The sequence below is a fragment of the Nicotiana tabacum genome, chromosome 12 (genome assembly GCF_000715075.1).
Source record: "Nicotiana tabacum cultivar K326 chromosome 12, ASM71507v2, whole genome shotgun sequence".
Classification (NCBI taxonomy): domain Eukaryota; kingdom Viridiplantae; phylum Streptophyta; class Magnoliopsida; order Solanales; family Solanaceae; genus Nicotiana; species Nicotiana tabacum.
In genome coordinates this window covers 21,093,663-21,107,357 of record NC_134091.1, presented here as the reverse complement: position 1 = coordinate 21,107,357, position 13,695 = coordinate 21,093,663, and the positions used below count along the sequence as shown (strand labels likewise).

The window sequence follows — 13,695 nt, the reverse complement described above, 5'->3', positions numbered from 1 at the left end:
CTTTGAATGACAAAGAGAATTGAAATAAATTACTTTGGTATGCGTGTTAAAATGTATCTCATGAATAATAAGCTTCCCCCTTTATATAGTAGGGGAGTTTTACCCTAAGTACCATTCTAAGAAAGGTAAAAATCTTTTGTTGCGCTAATCACTGAATTTCTGCCGAGATTTACGCTGTGATATCCGGTTGGGCACGGACATCTCGACCCTTTATTAGTCGTGTGCAGATGTTTGGCAATGCTCTCCGAAGTCTTGATCCTCGAACCGGACCCGGAGGATATGGCCCTGATACCCCCGAGGGCAGGTGTTTTGCCCGAGCCCCGATACAAGGGGCTTCTCACTCTGACTCCGATTCGTTACGGTCGCGTTCCTACTCCGTTTTTCTCACCAGAAAATCGGGATATTCAGTGGACTCGGTTTTACCTTTATACAACAAGCAACTTCGCGGAGCAAGTCCAAAAGTGTCTATTGGATCGAGTAGTAATTTTTTTTTTCTTTAGGTGGGGTGCGCTAGGCCCATGCTGTAGTGCAACGCATAGGCGACGCTCGAGAGCCCAGATAGCAAGCTACCTTAACGGACTCTCCCACATATCAAATAATAAACTGATAAGAACAAATACTATATTTGATCTTAGCCAAAGGCCGAGAAAGGTCGAGTAGTAGTTATAACTTGTATATTAGTATGTATTCTGTTGATTCGATAATTTGCCAACCCAACTCCAATATAAAAAAAATTTAAAATTCTCTGTCGTTTCCATTTAAAAGAACTTTAAATATTGTGGCGGCATATTCTGAGTTCTCTTTCACGTCCCAAATGTTTGAATAGGACTTCCTCGATCTACCTCATGAACTTGGTCAAGTCAAATTGCCAACCTAATATTCCAAGCAGTACGTGGCTATATATAGGTATATACTACTCCTAATTAATATGTGGCTCGCTTTCTAATTAGCTATTTTATAAGCAACTGTAATACAATCAAACACAATGGCTAGAGGAGGAAGTCGTCTCACTTCATCATCAGAATTGTTCATCATTTTTCTTCTACTTTGTAGTTCTTTACTTGTCAAGAATTACGAAGCTCGCTCTCTTCGTTCTGCTGCTGAGGCGGATAATAGGACATTGAATCAAGAGTTGCAGCTTGAAAGTGAACTACCTATGGAGGAAATCAACAACTCTGGTCCAAGTCCTGATGCAGGGCACTAGGCATTATAGTATATTCCAATACATTGTGGTGGGACTCAAATATTGTTACATACCCTTTAAAGGAGCCGGCGCAGTGAACTGTAATTGTTTTGGAAGATCTGGCCAAAGAAAGTGGATCCAAGATTTAAACTTTATGGGTTCAATCTTTGGGATTCTTACCACTGAACTTATATCCTTAAAGTTATGAGTTCATATTTATAATTTATTGCGATTTTAGTGATTTTTTGTATATAAATTTATACTTCATGTCGAAAGTTATGGGTTCAATTGAACCCGGTGTTATAGAGCGGCATACGCCCCTGGTTACATATGTAGTCATTTAGCTTACACGGTTCTTTGATTCTTTTGTTTATTCCTTTAATTTTAGATAGTCTTGTATCATTCCTTATGGAGTAAGAAATTATTTCTGCCATCCTTACTTTTCCCCCTCCTCAGGTGTCGAAGGTAACATGAGTACGTGATGTTAAATTTCTTAAAAGGGTGTTTGGAATATTATGCGGGAACTAGCCAGATATGAATATATATAGTTACAATTAATTAGTACATAATTTAGTTTGTTTGTCTTGCTGGTCAAGTAAATGATCATTATAGTTGAAGGATTACAATTACATGCACCAATTTTCGAAAAAACTACTGCTAACTTTTACTTGCAACAAGTTACAAGTTTTCATTTTTCCCTTTATGTCCATCTAAGGTTATTGACATTAAAGCTAGACGTTGATTGTAAAATAAAGGTATACATATTACTTTCGACAAAAGCTATACCCCAATATAAATACTTGCGGAAGAAAACTTTAGGCCAAATATGTAAGCGGCCCCTTAAAGTTGGTTTCAGTTTTCATTTTAATACTTTAACTATGATTAATATATATTGAACACTTTAACTTCAATAAAAATGTACCTATTGAACGCATATGCTGACATGACATAGTGTCTGTAATTACATGCTCTTTTGAGAGCGTGGAAAGAAAAAGCAAAGAAAATACTCCTTAATTTTAATTTTTTTCTCTTCTCTCCTTAATCTTATTTTTTTGCCACCATCATCTCTAGAACGACTCCACCATAACCACGGGCTTTGACACCAAATTTTATCCCTACCGGTCTATCACTGCCAAACCACCTAAACTCAGAAGCCTCTCCATTGCTGAGAATCTTACTCTACTGTAGTAATATTCCAATCTAAGTTTAATCAAAATTTTGAACTCTAACTTCGTGGGGTCAACCATAGACTATTACTGTCTATCTCGATTTTGAAATTTAGGGAATAAATTTGGAGTTCTAATTTTATTTGAGTTGGAATTTGTTGGCCGAAACTGTTTGATGCAAGAGAATTAATTTGAGGAGAAAATTTGACCTTCATTAAAGGAGTTTCGAGCTTGAATTAAAAAAAAAAATCTAAAACTTTGACTAAAAATCAATTGGATGTTATAGATTCTTGTTGAAAATATTTTTAAAAATCTGAATCTAATTTTTGAGTGCATTTTAAGGTGGTTCGAATTGGGTTTTGGTTCAAATTTTTCGGAGCCTTCATTACGAGAAAGACGACTTGACTTCCTTGAATTCGTACCTATTTTTTTTGAATTTAATCACTGATTTATGTTCGAATTTACGAATATCTTTATTTCAATTGGTTGTTGTTTGCTCAGATTGGTGATTGTGTGTGGTTCTACTTGTTATTTGGAGAAAACGAAGAAGGGGTTCAACGATCAGCTAGGGAATTAGGCTGGTGAGGAATTGGGGACGATGATCAGGTCGGTGAGGAATTGGGGATGATGGTAGGTAGGGGGCAACGAAGGGGTTGTGGTGGGCCTTTTTTCTTCTTTTTTTTTTCTCTCTTCAAATTTGATTTTTTTGTCTTGCTGACATGTACATTTTTATTGAAGTTGAAGTGTTCAATAGGTATTGAGCTTGGTTGAGGTGTCAAAATAGAATTTGGAGTCAACTTTAAATTTGTGTTTAATCGGTACACTTTTATTAAAGTTGAAGTGTTCAATAGGTATTTGGTTGGTACACTTTTATTGAGCTTGATTGAGGTGTCAAAATGAAAATTGGAGCCAACTTTAAGGGGCCGCCTAGATATTTGACCAAAAGTTTATATATGGGTATATATAAATACGTAATATATTTACTATCAATACAAGCAAAAATTACTTATATTTTTCTTGAAGAAAAAGTTGATTTTAATTTACAATTCGAAAATCAAAGGTAAAACACACAATACTTACACATATCCAATTAACACATTTTACATATTTTCCGGCGATAAACTTTTATTAGTCATAAAGTAAATTAATACACATTCTTACCTTAATTATAATTTAACAATAATAAATTAGTATGATTTAGTATAAATTCGGAAAATGAATAAATATTTACCGATACTCAAAACCAAATATCTCCATCTAACCAAAAACGCGAAACTAAAAAAAAATTAACTTTATATTCATCAATTAGGTTTGGGAGGAGCGGATGTGGTGTAGTGACGGGTTCAATTGAATCTATAATTTTCGACGTGGAACAATAAGTTATGTGCAAAAGTTCATGAAAATTACAAAAAATAAGTATATATAAATCTATAACTTTAAAAATATAACAAGTTCAATGCTAAAAATCTTAAAAACTGAACCAATAGAGTTTAAATCCTAGATTCCACTTTGGAGTTAGGGGCATGCAATGTTCAAATTTACCACACTACTTTTACCTTTGCTCCCTTTCCCTTCCTAAATTTCTTAAAAAGAATTTTACACTCAAACAAAATGACCTCCTCCTACAGTAATTGGCCAGCTACACGTTACAAGAATAAAGTGGGATTTCAGGTATCAGTTATCAGAGTGCCGCCACATCATATCATCATCTCCTCCGCTACCCGACCCGACCCGTAAACTTCCTCTCCCTCCTTCCCTTCCCTCCCTCCCGCCCTTTCTAGATTTCTGATAACCCACAACTAAAAGAAGCGGGTAAGAACCTCAACTCTTTATACAAATTGATCGGTTGAGCTTCTTATTTACAATAAACCCTTTTGATTCATTGGCACTATTATTCTACAGAAAATCAAAGAAAATGGGGAGCTCAAATGCTGGGGTATCGGACAATTCCACAACCATCTCTGATGAAGTTGGTGGCACCACTCATGATACTGACATTGACGTGGTTGACTCCAGTCGTTTTCAAGAAGGTGAAAAAGTACTCGCCTTTCATAGCCAACAACTTTATGAAGCTAAGGTACACACTCCTCCTACCTTTTCTTACTTTGAGCAATTTTTGCATTTGGGTAAAAATAAAATAAACATGGATTTTGTTTTGACTTGTATGTTTTTAATTTTGTTCCTATCTAAGGGTAGATTGTTATTTTTTCAACTAAAGAGGGCAGCCCGGTGCACTAAGCTCCCGCTGTGCACGAGGTCGGAGAAGGGCCGTACCACAAGTATTTATTGTACGCAGTCTTACCCTACATTTTCACTGCTCGAACCCGTGACCTCCTAGTCACATGGCATCAATTTTACCGGTCACGCCAAGACTCCCCTTCTTTTTTTCAACTAATGATTTAAATAAGAAATTTGATTGAGTGGGATTGTGAGAAGGCTTTATAAGGTATAAGATTATAAGATATAAATATAAGGTTACAAGAGAGAGATAGAAGATCACATGGGATATGATTAAGGAAGATATACCAATAGACCCTTAGGGCTCGTTTGGTACGAGAGATAAGGGATAATTAATCCTGGGATTAAATTTGAGATGAGTTTATCCTACGTTTGGTTGGGATAAAATCGTGGTATAACTAATCCCATGGGATCATAGTATTTTTTTTATCCCCATGGAAGGGTGGATTACTAATTCTGGGATAATTAATCACGGGACAACTTGTTTCCCAACCAAACAACCCCTTAGAGTTCAAAATCTCTAGAAAGCATAGGATGTAAGGTAAAAGTGATAACATGATTAGAACATATTCTCAACTACTAGGTATTGCTCATATAGATCTTTTTATTCTATTGGATCCCAAGAGATTGTAGGTCCTTCGAAACAACTTTTTTCCGGGTGATTTTAGGGCTATCTCGTCCCCCCCGTTATAACACCTCCACTAAGACCGGTGCATCTGGCGGTCGACGTAGGACATGACCGAACAAATCTCAAGCGACCTCGTCTCATTTTATCCTTGATGTGTGCTACTTGAACCTTAAATCACAAATGTGTTTGTCTAGCCTTGTATGGCAGCACGCCATCTTGACATCCACATCTCTGCAACACTCATTTTGTGGATGTGTTGGAAAGGTAATTTGATATTTTAAAAATTGCTGAATCCAGTTTTGCATCAATCTGCTACGTCAACAACCTCTTGTCATCTGCATCTTGAATCATTTATTTCAGAATCAATTTTGACTCTTTTGTACCCTATGGACTCGTCCCTTGAAGAAAATTGCCTAATATCATACAACTCTTTAGATCAAATGACACCATAAATTATATTGTAGCAAAGAGAAAATTGGTGAGAAAATAAAATATACTTGTGAAGTAGACACTTATTTATTTATAGGATAAGTCGTTGATCACGTGGACTGAGAAGGGGTTTGGTTCATGAACCACATTGCTGGTATCAAAATTTAACCTTTCCAGATGATTTTTGTTTCTTCGTGGTTTAAATTCCAGTCTATAATAATTTGTTTTACCAGTTAGATTAGTTGATCTTATGGTTAATGCCATTTTAACCATGAATTTTGTACTCATCTACTGCATTTTAATTTTTCTTTTTTTGGGTGGGAAGATTCAAAAAGCTGAGTTTCAAATGAGGGAGTGGAGATATTTTGTTCATTATCTTGTAAGTATCAGTTTCCCTAACTCTATAACTTTTTAAAAGCTCCATTTATTTTACAGTAAAACATTGTTGTCATCCATCTTCTGTTTAGTTGGTAGAGAGTACTTCCTCATGGATATGAATGCGTTGCATGGGAGTGAAAGAAGGTGATTGTTAGATATGTGCTATAACCATGCTTCTTTTTCCTTTTTCAGGGTTGGAACAAAAAGTGAGTACATCATTGTCAAGTTTTTCCTCAAGCAGAAGTTTAATTTGTTCTAAATAAAATTCTTGCTGGCGGCGAATTTTCAAATTGACGTGCATTTGATTATCTGATAAGTTCCATAACATATGGTTCTTTAAAGTCAATTGCGTAGTCTAAAACCTCCCCTCATTCTAGTTCACCTTCCATTCAACTGACTCAGGTTCATTCTTTATAAACTGTTGACCTGCTTCTAATGTTCCCTCCTTTCTTAAATAAGTTTACTGAAATCAGAATTTTTTGTATGCTTCTAGCCTGTATTCTAGGTCAATGCTGTCTGATTATTGGTTTGGTATTGGTGACTGCAAGTAGAAATCTTGGTTTATTACTTGGTCACCCATAGATTGGTTTATTTGATTTACTTTCTATGCATTTCTCAAGGAACACATATATCTTTATTTCTCTTTCACTTTTTAACAGCTGGGATGAATGGGTGGGCATAGATCGACTGATGAAACTCACAGAAGAGAATATTCAGAAGCAGCAGGAGCTTAAGAAAAAACAGGATACAGATAAGAGTTCAAAGGGTGGACGTGGATCACAAATGAAAACAAAAGGCTATACAGGTTAGATCACTTGTACTCTACTGAATTAGCTATAGGGTGATTCTTTTCTACCCCTCCCCTCCTCTTTTCGTGGCGGACATGTTAAGTTACTTCATTTTTTGTGCGATTAGAAGAGCCCACCTGTTGGGTTTTGAAGAAAAATAGATTCTTTAGGTTGACAAAAGCATTCTTTTCATTCTCCAGGTGTTAATTCATTTGCACATGTTTAACCACCTGTGGTTTGAAATATTCCCTATTATGATGTGCTTGATGGGATTTTCCAGGAATACATGCTTTTTTCTGCTGTTATCTTATTTTTCCTCATGCTTCTTAAATGGTTATCTATTTCCTTCTTAACACGGGAATGAACTTTAGAATTACTTGAATGCATTCAGTTTTCGATTGATTACAGGGGGAAGAGGCAGAAAGCGAAAGAGTGATGTTCCGCAGAAGGTACATTTCTGGTCTAGTTTGCCTTTTCTGTTCTAAGGATCAGATGCTTATTTTTCTTTCTGTATCTCTATTCAGGTTTCTTTTCCACTGTAGTACTGACATTCTATTGCCTAACACAAATGAAGGTTGCAATAATGAAGCGAGAGTCCTTTTTAACTATACTTTTTCTGTGAAAAAATGTTCATTTATCTTGTCTAGTCTTTTAACACTTCTTAATAATCGACTTAGAAGTTATACTCTTACTTGTTTGTATCTGATTAAAAAAATGAAAGTTAAACTTACATATTGAAAAGGATGTCACATCTGATATTTTAGTCACACTTAATGCTGTTTGGGAGCAGCACATTCGCATTGATTGCTACACTAGGACCCAGTAAGTTAAGGTTATTCGGTGTCTGTGGCTCCAATTGGCCATAGTTGATATCATTGGATGAAGATCTATATTAAAAATTTGAATGCAATTAAATATTTTTAAAAAGCATTGTTTTGTTGTTGATCTCAAATGAAATGATGCAACTTTGCGGAGATGGGTAGCTAATGATAAAGATTACATGGTTTAGAAGCTAATTAGTTACTTCATGTATTGATAAATTCTCAAAGGTCATCTTTAAATGATTATGGATTGAGTAATCTCTTGAAGGAAGGCCTCGTTTTTCTTGATCCCCATTACTTCCGTGCTATCAAAATTTCCTTGGTCAACGACACTTGGTTGTATAATGCTGGTTTGCAAGTAATTCTTGTTTCATTTTATAAAAGCAAGAGTTTGTTTAGCTTTGGTTTCCTTTATCCCGATAGGTCTCTTTGTTGTATTTTCTTTATCAATTTAGATGTTCATTTAGATTATAATCTTGTTGTTTTCCAGGACAAGTATGCTCCTCCTCCAGAAAAGCTTGTCAATATCCAAATACCACCACAATTAAAGAAACAGCTGATTGATGATTGTGAATTTGTCAACCACTTGGGCAAGGTAAAGACATGCTAAATGCTCCAACTTCTTAGCTGTCTCCTAAATTTGTTGACAGGATATTTGCTATGCCATGTTTGCTTGATTACTTTTCCTTGAAATATCTCCATATTCTCAATCCTACTCTCTTTTGTTTCTTTGTACTTGTAATTAGTTTGGTGTAGACTGGGAGTTCTTTCTTTCCTTCTTTTTTTAAGTTAGAACATCGAGCATTTGGGGTTTACTCTATGAACTGCTGTTTATTAAACTCATATGTAATTTTCCTTTGTTGTGGGCCTTGAGTCAATTCATAATCTAGACGAAGGTGTACATCGCTTTCTTAATCTCCAATGAATTGCTTGATGTGAAAATGAATGTTGAATCACTGTCCATGAACAAAGAGGGATTAGTGATTACACCCTCTTATCTCCAAAATACTTTGCGACTTTGAGTTACTTTCTTTTTGTTCATGCAAAACACCTGATCTCTTTCAATAAATGCTAAATTTAATTCTCCCTCCAATGATTCAAGCTAATTTGATGATCGTTTTTCTCTCTCCAACAATACAAGTAATAGATTGATTCTACTTTGTTACTTCAGAATTGACGTGAAACCTCTTTAGTTAGAACTCTACTTTCATATAATTAAAATTCTGAACATCTCCCTATTTCAAAGTGTGTAATGACTTATTCAAACATCTTAGTCACAGTGTATGTTAGTCAAAGTAGGTCATGTCTTGTGGAATGAAAGTGGCAGATGGTCATTAAACAAACTTTTCCCAACTTCATTGTGATTCAACTGATACGCTGTGGCTAAAGGATTAATTATACATATAAATGTGAATAACAATGTTTTTGATATGACTGCACTGCTAGCATTTATTTCCATTGTCACCTCTTTTATTCTTGCAAGTTGGGGCTGAATGAGATAGTTGACGTGTAATTGACGTTATCAAAAGAGTTTTTGTAGGACTGCAACATAAATCTGAGCACTTCATCTAAGTTTATACTGAAATAGTTAGATATTTAACTTAGTTGACATGACCAGGAGAAGGAGAAATATCCTATTTGATCCTTCTCAGAACTCTCATTCTGGTGAAAAGGATGTCTTATTCTAAAAACAAATATTACTGAAACCTAAAAGAAGATGCTATTAACCTACTTGACTTCACTTCGTGAATAACATATACAGTGCTTTCTTTTCTGTTCAAATTTTGTGAATCTGATGTGTCTGGTTCTTCCTTTTTTTGTGGGGTGCGGTGGGGGGGACAATTAACATGTCTCTATCCTCTTAAGTTGATTGAGTTGAGGGAATATAATTTTGCAGCTCGTCAAACTTCCACGTTCTCCAAATGTAGATGAAATACTAAAGAAGTATCATGACTATCGGCTGAAAAAGGATGGAGTGTAAGCTCTCTATCATTTACGTCAACTTGAATGTTTCTCTAACTAATTGATATGTTGTCTATGCTATTTCCTTTAATTTCATTATATTTTACCCTTTTAGAATCTCTATCCTGTTGATAATAATAGTAGAAAAAGGGCCACTGTTTTATGTATTGTTCTTTTAACTTGATTGTTATCAATAAAAATGCTTTCGCTGTTGCAAAGAATCTTCTTAGTCGATCTGTGAGTTGGACTGCAAACTTATCCCTAGTTGATTTTTGTTGATACCGAACTCTTAGGAATATATTGCAGATATACCTTGCGTTATCAGCTTCATATCTTTCATTTATCTTCTGAAGATGCAAGAATCTGATAATTCTTATGGAGTTTTAATATATTGATCTATTGAGTAACAATGGTTCTGTTCATCACTATTACAAGCTTAATAACTAGTAAATTGAATTTACCTTAATTGATCTTGGGTGAAGGATATCTGATTCTGTTGGAGAGATTCTTAGTGGTTTGCAATGCTACTTCGACAAAGCACTGCCTGCTATGCTCCTTTACAAGAACGAGCGGGAACAATACCAAGAATCAATTAGAGATGATGCCGCTCCTTCCTCTATATATGGAGCTGAGCATTTATTACGGCTTTTTGGTATGTGCATTTTTATCAAATTCTCAAGCAGTTGATGTTTCATGTGACAGTTTAGCTTCGTGTTTATGTTTGAAACTTAGCTACCTATATTCGTTGACTTCAAAGTCCTCATTTGTGGGTGTGGAATGAGCTAAAATTTTGTGTTTGCTGACTTTGTTCCATCTGGCTATACAACAATCATCCAGTTTCTGAGGTCAAGGAAACCTTCTGCTTTAATCTAATACCTTGTGTAGTAAATTACATGAAGTAGCCATGAATATTTGTAGATTAATTATTTGGCTATACTGAAGCCATAAGTAATGAAGACTAAATCCTATGTCAAGGTGTAAAATAATTTTTTTTAGACTTTTTGCATCAAAATTCAGTGTTGCTGAGGCGCAGAGTAGTAAAAGCTTTTGCAGCCTTATTATATTATATGTGTTAAGTGAGTGATACAGATGCTTGTGAATGGTTTTTCTGAGCTTTCAATGTCACTTTATGATTGTGAAGTTAATGTTTGTTTAAACTTGACTTTCACATCCAACATCGTTACATACCCTTAACAGCCACTTCTCTTGTTATCTGCAGTTAAGTTGCCAGAGATTCTGTTCTACGCAAGTATTGAAGATGAAACATTAACAGAGTTAAGGCAGAAGTTACAAGACTTTCTCAGGTTTAGATATCTTATGTTTCTGACGTGGTGACACAGATTTTCTTAACTTGATTTTATCCCGTTGGAATACTTGCAAAGAATTTGAGAAGTGTGTATGTCCACCTAAAATAATGAGCGTAGGAGAATATATAATGGCAACCTTAAACCTAAACTAAGTACTTAATCTTGTCAATAAAAAACTTATGAAGGGAAAGAAAAGAAAAGAGTACTCCATCTAATAACTTGGAAACTACAGTTGTATTACCTTAGAATTAATAGAATGAATTATAATTAAACATTACTATAATAAATTGTTTTGCCCCCTTTGCTGTCTCGTCTAGTCTCTTCGGGTTGAAAAAATAAAATTTTGTCCTTAGTTTGGCTTTCTGTGATTAATTGTGAATCCATGTAATTTTCTCGATGCTTCTTTATATTCATGGAGTTCCAAGGATAGTTGATTTGAACATAACTCAAGACAAATGGCAAAAGTGGACATTTGAGTTGCTATTCTTAGTAGAATTGTCATATCCGTGTTAGATCTCTTTGCTAAGAAATTCTTCCAAATAAAAGCCACCTCTTCACAAAAAGAAGGTAGAGGCTTATTAATTGAAATCATTAGTTTGTAAATTAAGACTTTAAATACCAATTTCTCATCTTCAAGGCCATCATCAGCAGGCAAGACATCAATATGGGAGGATCAATCATCATACTTAGAACCCACATTAAATTAACTCATGATATCATAGATTCATAGTATTGATCATCTTCCATTTATACAAAAAAAAAATGTTTAATCATTTTCCATGTTCTAAATATTCAATTCAGCTTCCCGGGAGGTTATTTAAGATCTTGTTATTTAGGATTGAGGAATTAGTGTAATTGAGGGATTGGATACAGTTAATGAGAAGCATAGAGAGGAACCAGAAGAGGAATCAGTGGTAGATGAAAAAGGGAATAAATCTGAGGAAGAGGATCTAGAAGAGGAGAGCAAGACTAAAGAGAAGAATGATGAACACAAAGAAGAGGGAGAAGACGAGGTCGATGATCACGATCAAGAAAAGTTTGATGTAGAGGTTGATCAAGAAGAGAATATTGTTGATGAAGACAAGGAAAGAGGAGAAGATGATGAGAAGGCAGCTGAGGAGAGAGATCCTGAAGTGATCGATAGTCAGGTGGAGGAAGAGGCCGCCATTGAGAGAAAAAAGAGTTAGAAACGAGTTTCGGGTAATGGGGTGTTAAATCGGTTCGGGTCTTTTCGGGTGGGTTTGGGTATTAGTGAGAAAATGGGTTAGGGTGTTTAAAATGCTGCCACGTGTCCACCAAGAATGGGTCCGTTAGATGGAGGGGTAGATATGTTTAAATGGGTAACGCTAGGGGTAGATAGTGTCGAATAGTATAATGGACCGTACATATAACTAATATTTGATAGTACAGGGACACATATAGCCCCTTTCGGTAAAAAGAAGGTAGAGGCATATTAATTGAAATCATTAGGTTGTAAATTAAGACCTTAAATACCGATTTCTCATCTTCAAGGCTACCATCAGCAGGCAAGGCATCAATATGGGCGGATTAATATTCATACTTAGAATCCCCATTGAATAACCCATGATATCACAGATTCATAGTATTGATCATCTTCCATTTATATATTAAAAAAATGATTAATCATCTTCCATGTCCTCCTAAATATTCAGTTCAGCTTCCCGGTTGGTTATTTAAGAACTTGTTATTTAGGATTGAGGAATTAGTGTGATTGATGGGCAATTTGTGAGTGACTTTCGATTCTATCCCTACCAGAGTCCAGACGCACAATCATAGTTCCTACTTTGGTACTGCTACAACAAATAGTGGTCATAGCTGAGCAGAAGAAACCATTTTCATCTTTTGACCAATGGTGAACAGGATGATTCTCTTGGCTATGCATCATATTTTGTCCTTGTTCCTACCATTCAATGTTCCCCTTCTAATTTATAGGCTTTCAGTTGTACCTTCTTATCCTCCGGGATTTCAATGTAATTGAAGATTCTATCAACTCTATCAATCCAATCAAGAAACTCCTTAGTATGTAGATGCCCCTTAAAAGAAGGAAGATCAATCTTTAGCTGAAACTCCCCTCGGTAACTTTATTCTTGCTATCAAATGGATTACCATGATTATTATGTTATCTTGTGCAGAAATCTCCTTACTCCATAGCCAGTAGTACAAGTCTAATTCTTTCCTAAACTAAGAACTATTATTTTGCAATTGCCTTCTGATAATGGAAGTTTGTTGCTCATTTTGAATGTAGTTACATTCCCGCCAATAACTAATCTTCCTTCCTTGCAGATTCCTGCAGAAGAATCAAAGTGCATTTTTCCTGTCCATGTACCATTCTGCGGAAGGTTTTGATGTGGCTGACAAGAAACAGGATAACTGAGTTGGAACTTTTCTTCTCTATTGTACATTCTATATCGCACCTACTATGTATATTCTCTGTTCTCCGATGCAGAACTATGTTGTATTACTAGGGATGTTACTAGTAAATTTTGCTGCATAGTAGCTCGCACATGTTTTCCTACTTAATGCCTGTGCAGTGGCTATTCCAGTGTTCAAATCTATTCTCTTGAAAACAGGTACTTGAGTACAACTAACTTGTGTTACATATGGGAAAGAAATTTGCTCTGCGATAGGTGTCGACAATGTTGAGGTGCATTGAGTTATCTTTACATAAGACGTATTTCCTATTTCATGGCATGACATCTTACGCTCATCCCTTTAGTCCGTAAATTATGTATTAAGCTTATATTAAATAATTTATCTACTTTTACCATATCTGT

The 13,695-nt window shown here is 35.4% G+C and overlaps 1 protein-coding gene and 1 pseudogene across 3 annotated transcripts; one reads left to right on the top strand and one right to left on the bottom strand.

Annotated features, from left to right (window-relative positions):
* Window positions 1-500: 500 nt before the first annotated feature.
* Window positions 501-654, bottom strand: LOC142167614 (U2 spliceosomal RNA; annotated as a pseudogene).
* Window positions 655-3,986: 3,332 nt separating this feature from the next.
* LOC107764870 (protein MRG1-like) lies at window positions 3,987-13,542 on the top strand. 3 transcript variants are annotated; one of them, XM_016583456.2, is made up of 11 exons: window positions 3,987-4,161; window positions 4,252-4,426; window positions 5,970-6,023; window positions 6,215-6,228; window positions 6,682-6,827; window positions 7,219-7,259; window positions 8,122-8,226; window positions 9,529-9,608; window positions 10,076-10,245; window positions 10,813-10,897; window positions 13,205-13,542. In XM_016583456.2, the coding sequence occupies exons 2-11, from the start codon at window positions 4,265-4,267 to the stop codon at window positions 13,293-13,295; spliced, it is 948 nt and encodes a 315-aa protein (XP_016438942.1). In that variant the 5' UTR covers window positions 3,987-4,161; window positions 4,252-4,264; the 3' UTR covers window positions 13,296-13,542. The 3 variants fall into 3 exon arrangements, with proteins under 3 accessions (XP_016438942.1, XP_075082315.1, XP_016438948.1); XM_075226214.1 differs by having other exon boundaries at window positions 4,125-4,426; XM_016583462.2 differs by lacking the exon at window positions 5,970-6,023 and having other exon boundaries at window positions 4,125-4,426.
* The last annotated feature ends 153 nt before the right edge of the window (window positions 13,543-13,695 follow it).